Source organism: Sorex fumeus, unplaced genomic scaffold, assembly GCF_029834395.1.
Source record: "Sorex fumeus unplaced genomic scaffold, SorFum_2.1 ptg000013l, whole genome shotgun sequence".
Classification (NCBI taxonomy): Eukaryota; Metazoa; Chordata; class Mammalia; order Eulipotyphla; family Soricidae; genus Sorex; species Sorex fumeus.
Genome location: NW_026606070.1, coordinates 27,904,198 through 27,919,448, shown reverse-complemented (window position 1 = coordinate 27,919,448; position 15,251 = coordinate 27,904,198). Strand labels below are relative to the sequence as shown.

The 15,251-nt window shown below is 48.4% G+C and overlaps 1 protein-coding gene across 1 annotated transcript in view; it reads left to right on the top strand.

The window, feature by feature from the left end:
* The window catches only part of CRACD (capping protein inhibiting regulator of actin dynamics), a 229,967-nt gene that overhangs the window by 170,388 nt on the left and 44,328 nt on the right, over positions 1-15,251 (top strand). Inside the window, 1 exon segment of the mRNA XM_056111190.1 lies at positions 5,418-5,586. Within this exon segment, the coding sequence (XP_055967165.1) occupies positions 5,418-5,586 (169 nt within the window).

The window sequence follows — 15,251 nt, the reverse complement described above, 5'->3', positions numbered from 1 at the left end:
GTCTTTAACTCCTTCTTTCCAGCTCTACTGAATACCACTAAATACCACAAGTGATTTTTTTTTCTTATCCAATAAATTATTCTGCTATTTTTTTTTCTTTTTGGGTCACACCCGGCAATGCACAGGGGTTACTCCTGGCTCACACACTCAGGAATTACTCTTGGCAGTGCTCGGGGGACCATATGGGATGCTGGGAATCGAACCTGGTTTGGCTGCATGCAAAGCAAATGCCCTACCCTCTGTTCTATGGATCCAGCTCCTAATCTGCTAATTTTTAACTTAATCCTAAATCCTCTATTTAAAAGAGGGTTTAAGGTGTAGGGGAGGGGGAGGAAATAATGCCTTGACTGATATCTTTACAATTTCGCAATGTTGTTTTAGAATATTTCTGATTTGATAATTTGGGGTTGGATATTACTGTAGTGAAGAGAAAAAAGGCAATGGATATACAAGGAAAATATTTTGTTTCAGAAATAGGTGAAATGTATGTACACTTACTGTGAGACTTACTGCCTGACCATTTACTCGTGTCACCAAACCTGGAAATGAGACATCATTTATATGTTTCCAGCCCTGGACTGTCATAAAGGAAATGCTCACTCTCTTCAGCAGCCACAGCAGAAGGTCAACTGTGTAATACCCTTGGCACCTTACAGAATTTTTTATTTAAAAATTTTAATTGGGAGCCTGTGTATTCACAAAACAAATGAGAAGCCTGGGCTCTCTCCCACCATGTGCGTTCGGTGGCCATGAGCAGATTCCCCACCCCAGCCTGCAGCCACTGCCAACAGACGCATGAAGGAGGGAACCAGGCCGCCATGCTGGTTGGTGATCAGTTGCAGTTTATACCAATCTCCATCCCACCATTTATTCCATTCTCCCCACGTGCCTGTTCCAGTCTCCCTGAGCGTCCCATAACAGTCTCACACTGCCCCTCATTCCCATCTCCTCCTGTCCCCAAGTTCCTGTCCCAGCACCCAGTCTCACAGCCCTCATCTAGAACCCAGCCTCCAAGCTTGGGAGTAGCCACTGCATCTAGGTAAGCTAGAACAATCGACATATGAAAGCCCTTCCTAGCGGGTGGGAGGTCCAGTGGGGGAAGCTCTTCTAAGATAAAACAAAGATCAAAGATCTCCTCCTGCTAGGAGATCCATTTGAGAGCAGAATTTCATCTGAGGACATACTTCTCCTTTCCTTAGTCTAGAAACAATCATCTTATATTTACTTACTTCTTAATAGTCTTTCTAGTCATTTTGTATGAACGCAGAAAGAGATATATTATGCTTATAGGGTGGCTCTCCTGGGAACATCTCTCTATAGATCCCAGACCTTAGTCCTCAGACCAGATAGTTCTTCCTAACCCTAGCAGGGTCCTTGTCCAGTCACTTCTCTTTGGGTCATGACAGAATTTGTCCACGACCATGCTCTTAGCTTATTATAAGCTTTATGGCACTTGGCCTGTCCTGTTTCAATGCCAGGGTAGCTTACAGCTTGCCCTGGGTCCATCCAGTCAAGACCCTGCTTTTGGGGGGTGCTAGGAACTAAGAGCAACTAAGGCTAAGTCTAGTAAATAAGACAGATGCCCAGGAGTAAATATTATTTGGAGTCAATTAACTCCCAAGTTACAAAAGCATAGCATTAACTGTCTTCCTGTGTCTATACAAAAAGGACATTGCTCTAAGATAAAATATGCAAAGGACATAAGGGAAAGAGAAAAGCAATATTTCACTTACAAATACAAATCCAAGATTTCTGAAGAATTTAACTTTACAAGTCACAGGTACTGCTTAGGGGAAGTGAGTGATTAACAGACAGGAGAAGCAGAACACAAAGGAGAAGTTAAAGATGAATACCAAGGAAATGGGAGTGCTTCCATTGTGATGGGTATAACCCAGTAAACCTAAGCTCCTTGTGGCAGAGGAGAAAGCACAAACCAAAGTTATCCAACACGAGTTCAAGAGATAGAGCGGGGGGTTAAGCCACTTTTTTTGCACATGGCTGACTCCAGTTCGATTCCTGGCACCACAGTGGGTCCCCTGAACAATAAAAGAAGTGTCCCTGAATGCAGAGCCAGGAGTAAGCTTTGGGTACCACCAGTGTGGCCCAGAAACAAAAGTTTTAATTGGGCTGAGAGATAATTCACTGGTCTCAAGTTACATACTCTGCATACAGGAGGCTCGGTTCTATCCCTGGCACTACATGGTCCCCAGAACACCACCAAGAATAACCCCCAAATATTGAGCTAGGTGTAACCTGTGAGCACCACCAGATGTGCCCTGGCTCAAAATCAAAGAATTTACTTCAGTTGACTCATTTAATAAAAGGTCAATTCTTTAGTGTGTGGGGGGAGGGGGCCCGGGGGAGTGTCTCCCAGATGATGCTCAGGAAGTTTGGGAAACCTTCTGGCAATGTTTGGCCACAAGGCTGGTGATTGTGGTGATGCTTAGGCCCTGTGGTGCCAGGGGTTGTGTGGGCCATACTTGGCAGTGTTTGGGACTCTCCACAACAAACCCCAGTGATGTTTGCGGGTAGGTAGGGACAGGGGACCGTGTGGTATTGGAGATTGAACCAGAGTCCACCACATGCAAGGCAAGCTCCTTACCTCCTAGACTACTTCTCCAGCTGTAAGATCCGTTCTTTTAACCATGTGCCTAATGTTCTCTGATGGTATTTACAAACTACTGATTGTAAATATTTTAATGATTAATTATGAATTTCACTCATGAGAACGAAAAATAGGTGTCATAGAAATCTTCAGCCTGTAATCTCTCCTGAATAAGTACTGAAAACATCAAACCGTTCTGAAATCAAACCTCCACTTGTTTTTTTTAACTATGCGTTTGCACATGTGTGTGCCAGGGTGGACCCCCGCCCCATCCATTCAAAACATGTTGTTCTCTACAGCTGAGCTACATCCCCAGCCCTGTTTTTATTATGAAATGATCTATTGCAATTGTATCTCATGCCCCCTTACAAATAACATGATGAAGGTGGTGTGACTGTTTTGGGGACGAGTGCCCTGAACAGAACCTCCTGTGGAAAGGCACCAAAATGTCACAGATTCCTTTTCCTCTTCAATATGACACAGTGCAGTGTTGTTCCAGGGACCTCTGAAGTTCAAAGATGAGCCACTAATACAATAAGGATCAGACTGTTGCCTTTGTGTGGTTGTCAGTTCATCTGTCAGCTTGTTCCCTTGTCTTACTCTGATCCTTAGGTTGAAGTGGCTTATACCATTTCTTGTGCACATTAAATTTTCTTAACTCTCAGTGAGGCCAGAACTGATGGTCACTGCAGGGAATGCACCAGCTGGTTTGAACATGGTCCGTAGCGTCTCTCCTGGGCCTAGATCACTCTGTACCTCTGAGCTCGGCAGGCTCTGATGCTCACAGAGAACTTTGTAGACAGACAGGTCTCCCTTCCTGGCGTGAGCTTTCATCCTCCCTGTCCCCTGCAGGCTCCCATCTCCAGCCTCAAAGACATGTGAGCTGTTTCATCCCTTCGTTCCTTGGGTTTCTTCTCTGTAAAGAGGGGATGCCTGTGATATCTGTCTCATAGGACCTTTGTGAGAATTCACTGAACTGATACTTGTAAAGTTTTTACAGCAGTGTATATAGGAAGGGTTAAATGACTTAAAGGGGTCTTCTGAGAACCAGATAAGTAGTTCCTTACGCTTTTTTAAGAGAGGGAAAGTGGTGGGCCTGGGCAGGGGGTAAGGCACCACATTTTGTCCGCCAGGATCCTTGGTGCACCCCAAAAACCAGAAAGAAAAAGGAAAGGAAAATACACTGGCAACGTAGCTCATGGGCCAAGCACACGCCCCAGACTTGGTTCCCGGCACCACGTGGGCCCTGAGCACAGCCAGGAGTGGCCCCAAAACCAAAAGCAAGAAAAAGGAGAGCTCATTTATAAGAAGACGGTTCTGGGACATTCGCTCTTTATTTTCCCCAGGTGGGAGTGGAGTGGTGTTGAAGTACTCGGATCTCAAGGAGCAGAGCAGCGTGGAATTTAGCTAAAATATGGGCAAGAAATGCTGGCTGTGAGCCTAGGCCTGACTTGATGAGGGAATAAACAAAAAGAGTTTGTAGCAATTCCTTTGTGGCTCTTCATAATAGATTTTAAGAGGAGATAGGAGGGTCAGAGAGATAAGACAGTGAGTAGGGTGTTTGCCTTGCACAAGGCTGACCCAGGTTCAATCTGCAGCATCCCATGTGGTCCCCGCAGCCCACCAGGAGTGATCCCTGAGTGAGGCTGGATGTGACACAAAACCTAAATAGATAAATAAATAAATAAATAAAAGGAGACAAAAGAAGTGAAAATATATAGGAGTGGAGGGAATTAGGGTCTAAACTTATGCCAAGAGTTAGCTGTTACCGGCTAATAAGAGCTGAAATGGTGATTTTCAAAGGCAAGAGTATGTATATGTATGTATTACATGTAATACTGTAGCACTGTCCTCCCGTCGTTCATCAATTTGCTCGAACGGGCACCAGTAACATCTCCATTGTAAGACTTGTTGTTACTGTCTTTGACATATTGAATAATATACCACGGGAAGCTTTCCAGGCTCTGTCGTGTGGGCGGGATACTCTCGGTAGCTTGCTCCAGCCCACATATAATACATTATATATTATATGCCATGTGTTTTGCTGGAGCAATAGCACAGCGGGTAGGGCGATTGCCTTGCATGCAGCTAACCTGGGTTCGATTCTTCCGCCCCTCTCAGAGAGCCCAGCAAGCTACCGAGAGTATCCCGCCCACCCGGCAGAGCCTGGCAAGCTCCCTGTAGCGTATTCAATATGTCAAAGGCAGTAACAACAAGTCTCACAATGGAGACACTACTGGTGCCCACTGGAGCAAATCGATGAACAACGCTACAGTGCTACAGTGTTTCGCATATAAACTTGACGGCAGCTTTGAGCTACACTTTTTGGTGGGACCATTTGCAGCTGCTGAGGGACCATGTGGTTCCAGGAATTGAACCGGAGTTAGCTGCATGCAAGGTTTATCCCTGTACACTCTCTCTCTCTCTCTCTCTCTCTCTCTCTCTCTCTCTCTCTCTCTCTCTCTCTCCCCCCATCCAGACTTGACCTGTCTGACTTCCTTGTTTTGCCCACTTCCTCTATGGAGAAGGGCATGTGCCATCTGCTTTGCTAAAGAAAGTTGCGGCCACAGGGGCTGCTGTCCCCGTGACGCTCAGAAGCTGTCTCCATCCCCAGGAGGTTCCCGCGGTGCCCTTGGCTCGTCTCCACCTGAGCGTGCTTGGAGGGGCCGGGCCTGGCGTTCCAGGCACAGGGCCTGGCCGCTCCTTCCCGATGGCCGCCCTTTGCCCTGCGCCCGAGCAGCTGAGCTGCAGTGACCCTCCCAGGTGCAGCTCACCTGAGCTACTACAGTGTGTGTTTCTCTCCTACTCACAGACAAGAAGAAGGGCGGCAAGTTCCAGCCTTTCAAGAAGTTGTTTAGCAAAAGGAGAAAGAAGGACGGGACCTCGACCCGGGAGGTGTCTGCAGGGAGGAGTCGCCGCCCCCCATGTGTCAGCAATGGGACCGTCTCCTCAGATGACGAGACTCTGGACGACAATCTAAGGTAACACCCTCCCTCTCCGCCCCCCCCCAACCCCAAGGGATGCAGGGAAGAAGGCTTTGGTGTGCTTCATCCCTGGCGTCTTAGGGAAGGAGAGAGACTTGGGGGAGTGGGTGGACTCTGGGTGGGCAAAAGGGAAAGAAGGATGGGCAGAGGCATCAGAATCTGGACTTACTTGCCAGGAGGGCGAGGCAGCTCCTGTGGCTGCTGGGTAGACGGCAGCCCCTCTCTGGCCAGCAAGTCTGCCTGGAGATGGGTGTAGGGGTGGGGGGTCTGTGTGCTGTTGCTTGGCAACAGACAGGACAGTCATCGGGTTCATCCTCACCGTCTGCAGAGCTCTGAACCTCCTCTACCCTTTGTGTGCTCGCTCTCTCTCTCTTTCTCTCTTTCTCTCTCTCTTCTCTGTCTCTCTCCTCTGTCTCTCTCTTTCCCTTTCTTTCCTCCTTTTCTCTCCCTCCCTCTCTCCCTCTACTTCCCCTCCTCCCTCTCTCTTTCTCTCTTCCTCTCCCTTTCTACCTCTCTCCCCCTCTCTATCTTCTTCCTTTCTCTCTGCCTCCCTCTCTCCCTCTCTCCCTCCATCTCTTCCTTACCCCTCCCTTTCTCACTCCTCTCTCTCAGCCCTGCTGGCAGGCAAAGATGGTTCAATGCACCCACAGAAGCAGCCCCTGCCTTGTCTCCTGCTGCGTGCGCCTGTTGAGTGTCCTTACTGCCCGGTGCCCAGCTCCACCCCAGAGCCCATCCCTTCCCTGGGATTTGCTTGTCTGTCTCTCTCTCTCCCCACACTGGGGCCAGACCATCATTCTGCCTCCCTGAAGCCCTTCGAAAGCGCTGCCCGGGAAGGCAGGGCACGGCAGCCTGTGACCTGGCCTTTGTGAAAAGGAGGGTGCTCAGAGCCGTGGTGTGCCTCAGGGACAGAAGCATCAGTGGGGCAGGAGGGGGAGTTGTCAGTCAAGTGGGACCCAAGTGAGAGAATTCGCCGTCTCCCCCACACCCCACGCATGGCTCAGCCCTCACTCATGCTGACAGTCTTCCTAGGCTGGTGTGTGTCTGTTTTCCTTTGTCTTTCATAACCAAACCAGTGGGAGTGAGCTGAAGAAAACAGGGTTCCGCAGGAAGCATGCACAGCTAGTTCTGTAGTCACTGGATGGCCAGAACGTCAGGCTAGTTCTGGGTGGCATCTGGGGTGACTCTGGCCTGAGTTGACTGCTGTTTCACCCCTTGTAAAAGAGAGGCATCAGCTTCTTTGCCTTGGCATAACTGAGTGCCCCACAGACACTGCAGTGTGTCCAAGTCATGGTGGCACACACAGTGAGGTCTGGCCGGGACACTCCTCAGGAAGCACCATTCCGTGCCAGCCCAGCTCGTCCTTCCCGCACAGGCAGGCCTTATTTTATTGCACTTGGCTTTATTGATTTTTGCACAGAGCTGCACTTTTTTCCCAGGACTCCTCCTCCCCTGCAAAAAGTTTATGACTTGCTGAAGGTTCAGGTTGATAGTTAGCATTTTTAGGAATGAAGCATTAGTAGTAGTAGTAGTAGTAGTAGTAGTAGTAGTAGTAGTAGTAGTAGTAGATGGAGCAATAGTACAGAGGGTAGGGCATTTGCCTTGCACGCGGCCAACTCAGGTTCGACTCCCAGCATCCCATATGGTCCCCTGAGCACTGCCAGGAGTAATCTCTGAGTGCAGATCCAGGAGTAACCCCTGTGCATCACCGAGTGTGACCCAAAAGGAAAAAAAAAAGAAGAAGAACATACATTTTGTGGGGTGGAGATCTCCCAAGCCATGCTGAGTAGAGCAGGGGACAGGGAACTCAGTGGCCACTACTGGCGATATTCTGCCCAGCTGTTAAGGCCCAGTTTAGGACTGCTTCTGCCACCACTTGGTGCTGGGGGCCACCAAGACCACCCTTGGCTATGCCCAGGGGAGCATATAGTGTTATACCCGGGTTCTGGGTTTCATGCTCACAAAGAGACCAGTTCCACAAGTGAGAATGCAAAAGCAAAGGAACCTTTATTGCTAGCTCGAGCTGGGGTCCAAGCCTCACCCTACACAGTGGAGTCTTGACAAGAACCCCAACTCTCATTCCAGGGACCATTATATGGCGTATGGTTATATAAGCAAAGTTGGTGGTTTTCCCAAGAATTGCAACAAAGCAATCACAAGTCTGTGAGCTAATTGGTCATACCCACCTGCTGTGCCCAGAGATATCCTACTTATCGTAGGACTGGCTACTGTCATCTAGGGGATTTCCAGCTTCAGCCAATGGCAGTTTCAGGTAATTTTTTGGAGGGTAAACAAAAAGTTAGGCCTATTGCTTGTTTTGCTGAAGTGTAGCCTGTCATGACACATGGAAGGCTCTTTCACGATCTCACAATAGTGCCAGGAATTGAACTTTGGAAGTTCTTTTTAAAACACAATAGTAAGGGCCAGAAAGATAGTGCAATGGGTAGGGCACATGCCTTGCATGCCCCAAACCTGGATTCAACCCCGGACACTTTCATATGATCCCTCTGACTCCCACCCAGAGTGAGTCTTGAGTACAGGGCCAGGACTCGGCCTTGAACAACATAGTGGTCCAAAAAACAACAAAACAAAATAAATAATCAAAATGTCTCTTGCCAGGCTGGGTAGATGTCTCAGGGGTGGGGGGCCTCTGCCGCCCCTGTGCTGGGCCCCTCGTACTCCATCCTCAGTGCTGCAGAGCTCCCAGCACACCGCCTCTTCGAGCCCAGCACTGGGCCCAGCAGAACCTAGTTAAAGCAACTGGAGCAGTGGGCTGAGTATTCTAGGAAGCGGTTCCCAGGCCCCTGAACACCACTTAGGAGACATCTCCACGGGGCTGCAACAACTCTGTGGCCGAGCACATGCCTTGCATCCGTGCAGCCGTGGGTGAGTCCCTGGCTGCACCACACAACGTGAAACCCCAAAACCTCTTTCTAAATGTTTTGTCTTTTAAGTAAAATGTGTGAGATAATTATATGCCGTTTAGAATGTGGATTTCCTCTTTTCTTTATGGAAATTGATGCCTGCAGAATCATTCCACCCACCACGTAATATTGCATCCGTGTCTTTACAGTGGAGCAAAGTCGTTGGTTTTCTCTTGATTCTCAGGAGGGGGAAGAAAGTTGTTTTCAGCAACTCTTCCTTGCAGTTCCTGGCTCAGTTAATAAACTTACTCTTTTACCTTGTGTTCTGAGTCACCAAAATATGCTGGTGTTGCCTGCAGGATGGAAAGCTCTTCCCAGAAAACAAAACTCGGAGTTCCGTTAGCATCATGGGGTGGGGGGGGATGCTCGAGGAGGCAGATTCCAGCCGGTGTGGGGGCATGTTCTGATTACTAGAGTGCTCCACGCTGGGGAGGCTGGGTGTGTGCCAGCAGAGGTCAGGAGTTTGGGGGTGAGGATTTCTGCACTGGTGGGAATTTACAGCCGAATTTAATGCTGTCTAACTCCAAGACTCTGTCTGTAATTCTAGAAATGTCTTCGTGACCCGAAATAGCTCACTATTGATCTGTTCCTTCTGCCTGAAATGTTGCATTTCTTTTAGACTTTGAAAGCATCCTGCGCCTTCCCTAGGCTAGATTCCCATGTGTCTCCAATGCAGCTTCCTGCAAATGATACCAGACTGTGGGAAAAGCAAAACAGGAAACCACAATCAGCTTTTTAACCATTTCATATGACCTTCTTTAAGAGTTAAACGCAGCTAATAGTGCTTTTCCCAAAGTGTGCAAATGTTACAGTTTATTATGGAAGAGAATTGTCTTTGGCAATTAGGTTTGGTGAATTCCAAGCCAAAACAAATTATATAGGATCTTTACTCATGGGTATTTTCTGAACTTTTACTAATGTGTCCTGCATAGTTCCAAGAAGGGAGATGTAATATTGAGACATTGCCAACTTTCTTTAGAAAACTTATTTTTCAGAGATCATCCAAGGGCTTGTCTTAAAATGACCAGTTATGGAACTTTACACAAAGTGTTTTTCATAGTGAGTTTATGCAAGATGTACTATAACTCTCAGAGATGAGCACTTTAGACCCATTTTTAAAAAGGAGAGAGAGAGAGAGAGAGAGAGAGAGAGAGAGCCAGAGCCAGAGCCAGAGCCAGAGCCATAGTACAGTGGGTAAGGTTCTTGCTTTGCATGCAGCTGAGCTGGGTTCACTCCCTGGCATCCCATATGGTCCCCTGAGCACCCCCTCAGGAGTTATCCCTGAGCATAGAGTCAGGAGTCATGTCTGGTTTGCTCAGCACCATGAGATGTGACTCCAAAATGAGAGAGAGAAAAAGAGAGAGAACAAACTAAGACTAGACAGTAATTTGCTGGTAAGAGGCTGAGCCACTATTCAAGTAGTAAGTGCATTTTGTGTGTGTGTGTGTGTGTGTGTGTGTGTGTGTGTGTGTGTGTTGCATTGCTGGGGTTTGAACCCAGAACCTTATACATACAAGGCAAGCACTCTACTGCTGAGTTACTGCACCCACTCTTCTGGCTCCCAAGGAGGAGGCTGCTGCTTCTCAGAGCTCATCACATGACCCACGTTCTGCGGTGCTGAGTCACCAGGCTTGGGCATCGCCTGGCTGAGGCTCTGCTGTCTACTTGTCCTATTTGTAGCTTCTACCTAACTCCCAGCACTTGTTGCATCTTTCCCAGTGTCACACTTTGTAGTTAGTGCTAGTGATGAGCACGGGGAAGGTGAGAAGGGCTCTGGGGAGGGTGAGCTGACTCTGGGACTGAACCTTCAGGACAGGGTTCAGGATGAGGAAGTCATGACTTGGCTGCAAAGGATGGGCACAGCCTGGAGCAATGGTACAAACGGTTTAGACTGATGAGCAGAGACTTCCCACCAGTCGCGTTGTGGCTTGTGTGTCTGTGTATTTCCAGCTGCCAAAACTGCATCGGACACTTAGAGGGCATTAAATCATTGTTCATTCAATGGATAAATACTCCTCTTTTGGCCCTTTGGATTTGTCCCATTGTGCAAGTCAATGAATCAGTAATCATCTCACTTACTCTGCAGTTTGATATCCTCCTGTCAAGAGGAATAACTGTCTTCTGACTGGTAGAAAAGGGTAATCACACAGTCGACGTGATGAGGCATGTCACCTGTGAAATGCCAGTGAAGTTCAGGCTCCCTGGTTACCATAGAGACCTTTGACATCGCATCATACTGGAATCGGATCCATATATGGTCTCCCAAGCACCACCATGGGTGATGCCCAAGCACAGAGGACCCTGTGGGACCCTGGAAGGGCAGGAGATGGGAAGGGATGGCCAATCCCGACCCCTTGAGGCCTGGCGTTTGCAGTCACTGGTTCCACATGCCTGGGTTTTTCAGCGGATTTATTCTCCTGGGGGTGGGGGGGTTGGTGCAGCCAGGACAAGCCTGTGCATATGGGCCGTGAGGGTAGCAGTGATTGGGTTCTGGAGGTTTGCAGCTGCTGGGGTTTGTCTGGTGCAGGGGAGAGGACGCCTGCTCCCATCCTAGGTGCCCGGGTGAAATCAGCCCAAATGCAGGGTAGTATTATCACAGAGATAACGAGACTGCTGATAACAGTTTGGTCTTTCCAGAGCACAGATCATCACTAAATTGATTGAGACGATAGCGAGAGAAATTTATGAAAAAGTCTGTCAGCAGGTAGAGCAACTCAGGAATGGACAGGATGGCTAGAAGCCAGGGGAGTCCCTACCGAGCTTCGAGACAGGTTAGAGGCCTGTTTATCCTGTATGATAAAGACACAAGATGAGCTGGCAGGGGCTGGAGTAAATAAACCTTTGATTTCCAGTTTTGAAGATACAAAACTTTACTCTTCTCCCTTGGATTTCCAAAGATGCATCTTATTTCTATATTTCTGTATCAGGGGACCTTATGAGGTGCTGTGCTGGGGGTTGAGACAGTAATTATTAGGTAATTCAATACTCCACCATGTATTTTCATATATGCCAGATGAGCCTCCAGAATGCCACATAAACTATAATCTGACTCCAGTCTCTTCCAGCAACTCCCGTTTGTTTGATGAGGATTGCTAATTGCACTTTAGCTTCTCATTTCAGTGAGACACCCGGATCTGTTTAGGAAGAAAACTGCTGATCAATTGCAATTGCCCCTGTTGTCATGGAAACAAGCTGCATTGGGACTATAATTATATTTCCTTATTCCTGAAGTGAATCCCTAATCATTGCTATGGTAATTACCCAATATCTATGGTCCCAAATTACATGATGCTTGTCCAAAAAAGAAGACAAAGGGGAAGGAGTAGGAGGGCTGGTCCGAGACGTGTGTTAACCATGCAGCTGCAGAAAGCCGTCTCCTTTTGTGAATGGGAAGAATTTCCTTCAGCAGCTCTTCCTCCAGCATTAGGTGCTGTCACTGTGGCCTAGAAGGTGCCCATTACTTACAGCTGTGGCTGGATGTATCAGGTAGAATGATTTCAGCTGTCACCTTGTCTCCAGCGGCAGGAAAATGTGCCTGAGGATCTAGGACTCTTGAAGGAAGCATTTCAGTCACATTCTCAGGAGCCTGTCTGATGCTTGCTTGCTTGCTTGCTTGCTTGCTTGCTTGCTTGCTTGCTTGCTTTCTTTCTTTCTTTCTTTCTTTCTTTCTTTCTTTCCTTCCTTCCTTCCTTCTTTCTTTCTTTCTTTCTGTCTGTCTGTCTTCCTTCCTTCTCCCTCCCTCCCTCCCTTCCTTCTTTCCTTCCTTCCTTCCTTCCCTCCTTCCTTTCTTTCTTTTTTCTTTCTTTCTTTCCCTTCTTTCTCTTTCTTCCTTCCTTCTTTCTCCCTTTCTTCCTTCTTTCCTTTTTTCTCTTTCTCTCTCTTTCTTTCTCTATTTTTCTCTTTCTTTCTTTCTTTCTCTCTTTCTTTCTTCCTTTTTATGATAGGGGGTCACTCCTGGCAATGCTCAGGGGACCATATGAGGTGCTGTGCTGGGGGTTGAAACAGGCTGTACATATGGCAAGGATCTTATCCTCCATATGATCTCTTCGAAACCCCTTCTTTTTCCTTTTCATCCTCAAAGGGTAAACTTATCAACAGATAGGCTGTTATATTCAGGCTGGTCCCCTCAAGACCCCTCAAGGTTGGTGCCAGCCTTGCAAGAGTCAAAGGCAGGTGACAGAAAGGGGATCATTTCTCTCAAGTCATGTTTGGTAAATGACAACTTCCTGTGAACCATATCCTCCCAGCCATCTTTCCCTCCCTTTTCTCTCTTCCTTTATATGGAGAGGACATCAGCTGCACCCAGCAGTGCTCAGGGTTTACTCCTGGTTCTGTGCTCAGGGATCACTCCTGGTGGTGCCTGGGATTGAGCCCAGGTGAGCTGCATGCAAGGTCCGCTCCTTAACACTTGTTCTGTCTCTGTAGCCCCATTTCTCTCTTTCGTCATTGTGTCCTTCGCACCAGATGCTGCTGCAGACCCCAGTTCCAAATGAACAGATTGGAAAGGGAAGGCCCTTCTTCACTTCCCCCTTAGCACAAACTGTAGAGTGGGTGAGGACCGAGAAGTGTGACCGCACCACGTCACCCAGTTGGATTCTCTTTCTCTCTAACTTCTCGCTCAGTTCATGCCTGAGCTCTAGGCCACCTGCCTGTGACATATCTTCTGACCCCTCCCTGGGCACTGGAGCTGGGCCCAGGCCTCCTGGTGGCAGGGGCTTGGTATTTGTGGTTCTCAGGCAGCCGCACACCCCTGCACACCCCACTGCCCTGGCAGGAAGAGAGGCAGCTTCCCGGGGAAGAGACCAGAACACCAGAGAGCTGTATAAACGTCCGTCCAGGTGGGCTAGGTTGAGAAGAATCAAGACACAGACCCTGAAGCAGAGTAGGTGGATATTGTTTGATAGTCTCACTGTCAGCATCCCATTTTCCATCTCCAGAGCAACCAAATTTCCTTTCAGAGAATCCGCTTTGCCAGCCATACCCACAGTGTGATACAGTGCTAGCTTTCTCTAGCAGAGACCCAAAAGTTCCGAGCCTCCACTTCTAGCCACTGCAGCCCAAAAGAGTCAGACCCTCCCCTTCCCATTCTGCTGCAGGAGCACATGATTCAGTCTGGCCAATCGTCTTTATCTCTGAGGGCTTTCACTGGACTAATGGATCAAGGGATACATTTGATAATGTATGTGATACTTGGATAACATTTGTATAAGTGTCATACTAACGCATGGGTGTGCATGGATGGGGGAGAAATAGTACAGCAGGTAGATCACTTGCTTTGCATGCTGTGGACCTGGATTCAATCCTTGGCATCCCATATGCCCCCCTCCCAACACCCCCAGAGTAATTCTGGAGTGCAGAGCCAGGAGTAACACCTAAGCATGGGTGGGTATGCTCCCCCTCCCCCTGCCAACAAACAGCTCTGTAAGGGAGGTCCTGATGGCATTCCCATTTGCAGCTAAGGAGCCAGGTTTGGTCATTTGTCCTGGTTGGTGGCATAGGTATAGGTTTCTAAGAAGATGCACTGGCTTGAGTCCAGGTGTTAACTTGCACAGTGTACTAGCTCCGCTTCATGAAGCCACCGTAGTTTAGGGTTGTATTGTGGAAAACCTTCCCCTAAAAACCACCATCGCAGCTTCTTCTGAGTAGGAGTTTGGCAGAAAGGAATCACTAGTGGTTTCCGAGCTGGCAAATTAACTGTATTTAGATTAATGTAGGGTCTGAGAGGAAGCAGAATTGGAGAGTGCTTGGGCTGAAAATCATTTACAGATGGCAACCAAATTACAACAGGCTAGAGGTTAAAGCAGGCCAGAAGGACAATTATACACTCATCGGCCCTTCAGTTGCTTTGAGAGCTATCCCCACTATTTCTTTTTATTTTTTCTTTTGGGGTCATACCAGCGATGCACAGGGGTTACTCCTGGCTCTGCACTCAGGAATTACCCCTGGCGGTGCTCAGGGGACCATATGGGATGCTGGGAATTAAACCCGGGTCATCCGCATACAAGGCAAACGCCCTACCCACTGTGCTATCACTCCAAGCCCCTACCCCCACTATTTCTAATGGGCATATATCACCCATATCTGCTGTGTTCAGGCAGGTCTGCTGAGCTTTCGTTGCCTGCCCCAGTTGTAGTGATGGAGCATCATCCAACAACTTACCCTCTAGATGCCCAAGAAATCAAAAGTGCTCCCTGATACAGTTAGAGCATGCTCATTTGCCTGAAATGGTGTCAACTTTGTTTTGTTTGTTTTGGGGCCACACCTGGCATGCTAGAGGCTATTCCCGACTCTGCACCCAGAGGTCACTCCGAGTGGTGCTGAGGGACCCTATGTGATGCTGGGGATCCAACCCGGGTCGACTCCATGCAAGGCAAGTGCCTTAATCTCCACCCCTGGTGTCAGTCCTTCGATCCTTGGCTTCCCATGTGGCCCCCCAAACTCACCCAGGAGTCATTTTGGAGTCCAGAGCCAGGAGTAACACAGAAGCATCACTGGATATGCAGCCCCCTCCCCGCCCCAACAAACAAACAGACAGAAGTTCTGTAAGGGAGGTCTAACTGTCACCGGCCTTTGCAGCTAAGGAGACAGGTTTGGTCATTTGTCTCCTGGTGGTTGGGATAAACATTTAAAAACTTGTGAAAAGGGGGCTGGAGTGATAGCACAGCGGGTAAGGCATTTGCCTTACACGTGGCCGACCCGGGTTCGATTCCCAGCATCCCGTATGGTCCCCTGAGCACCGCC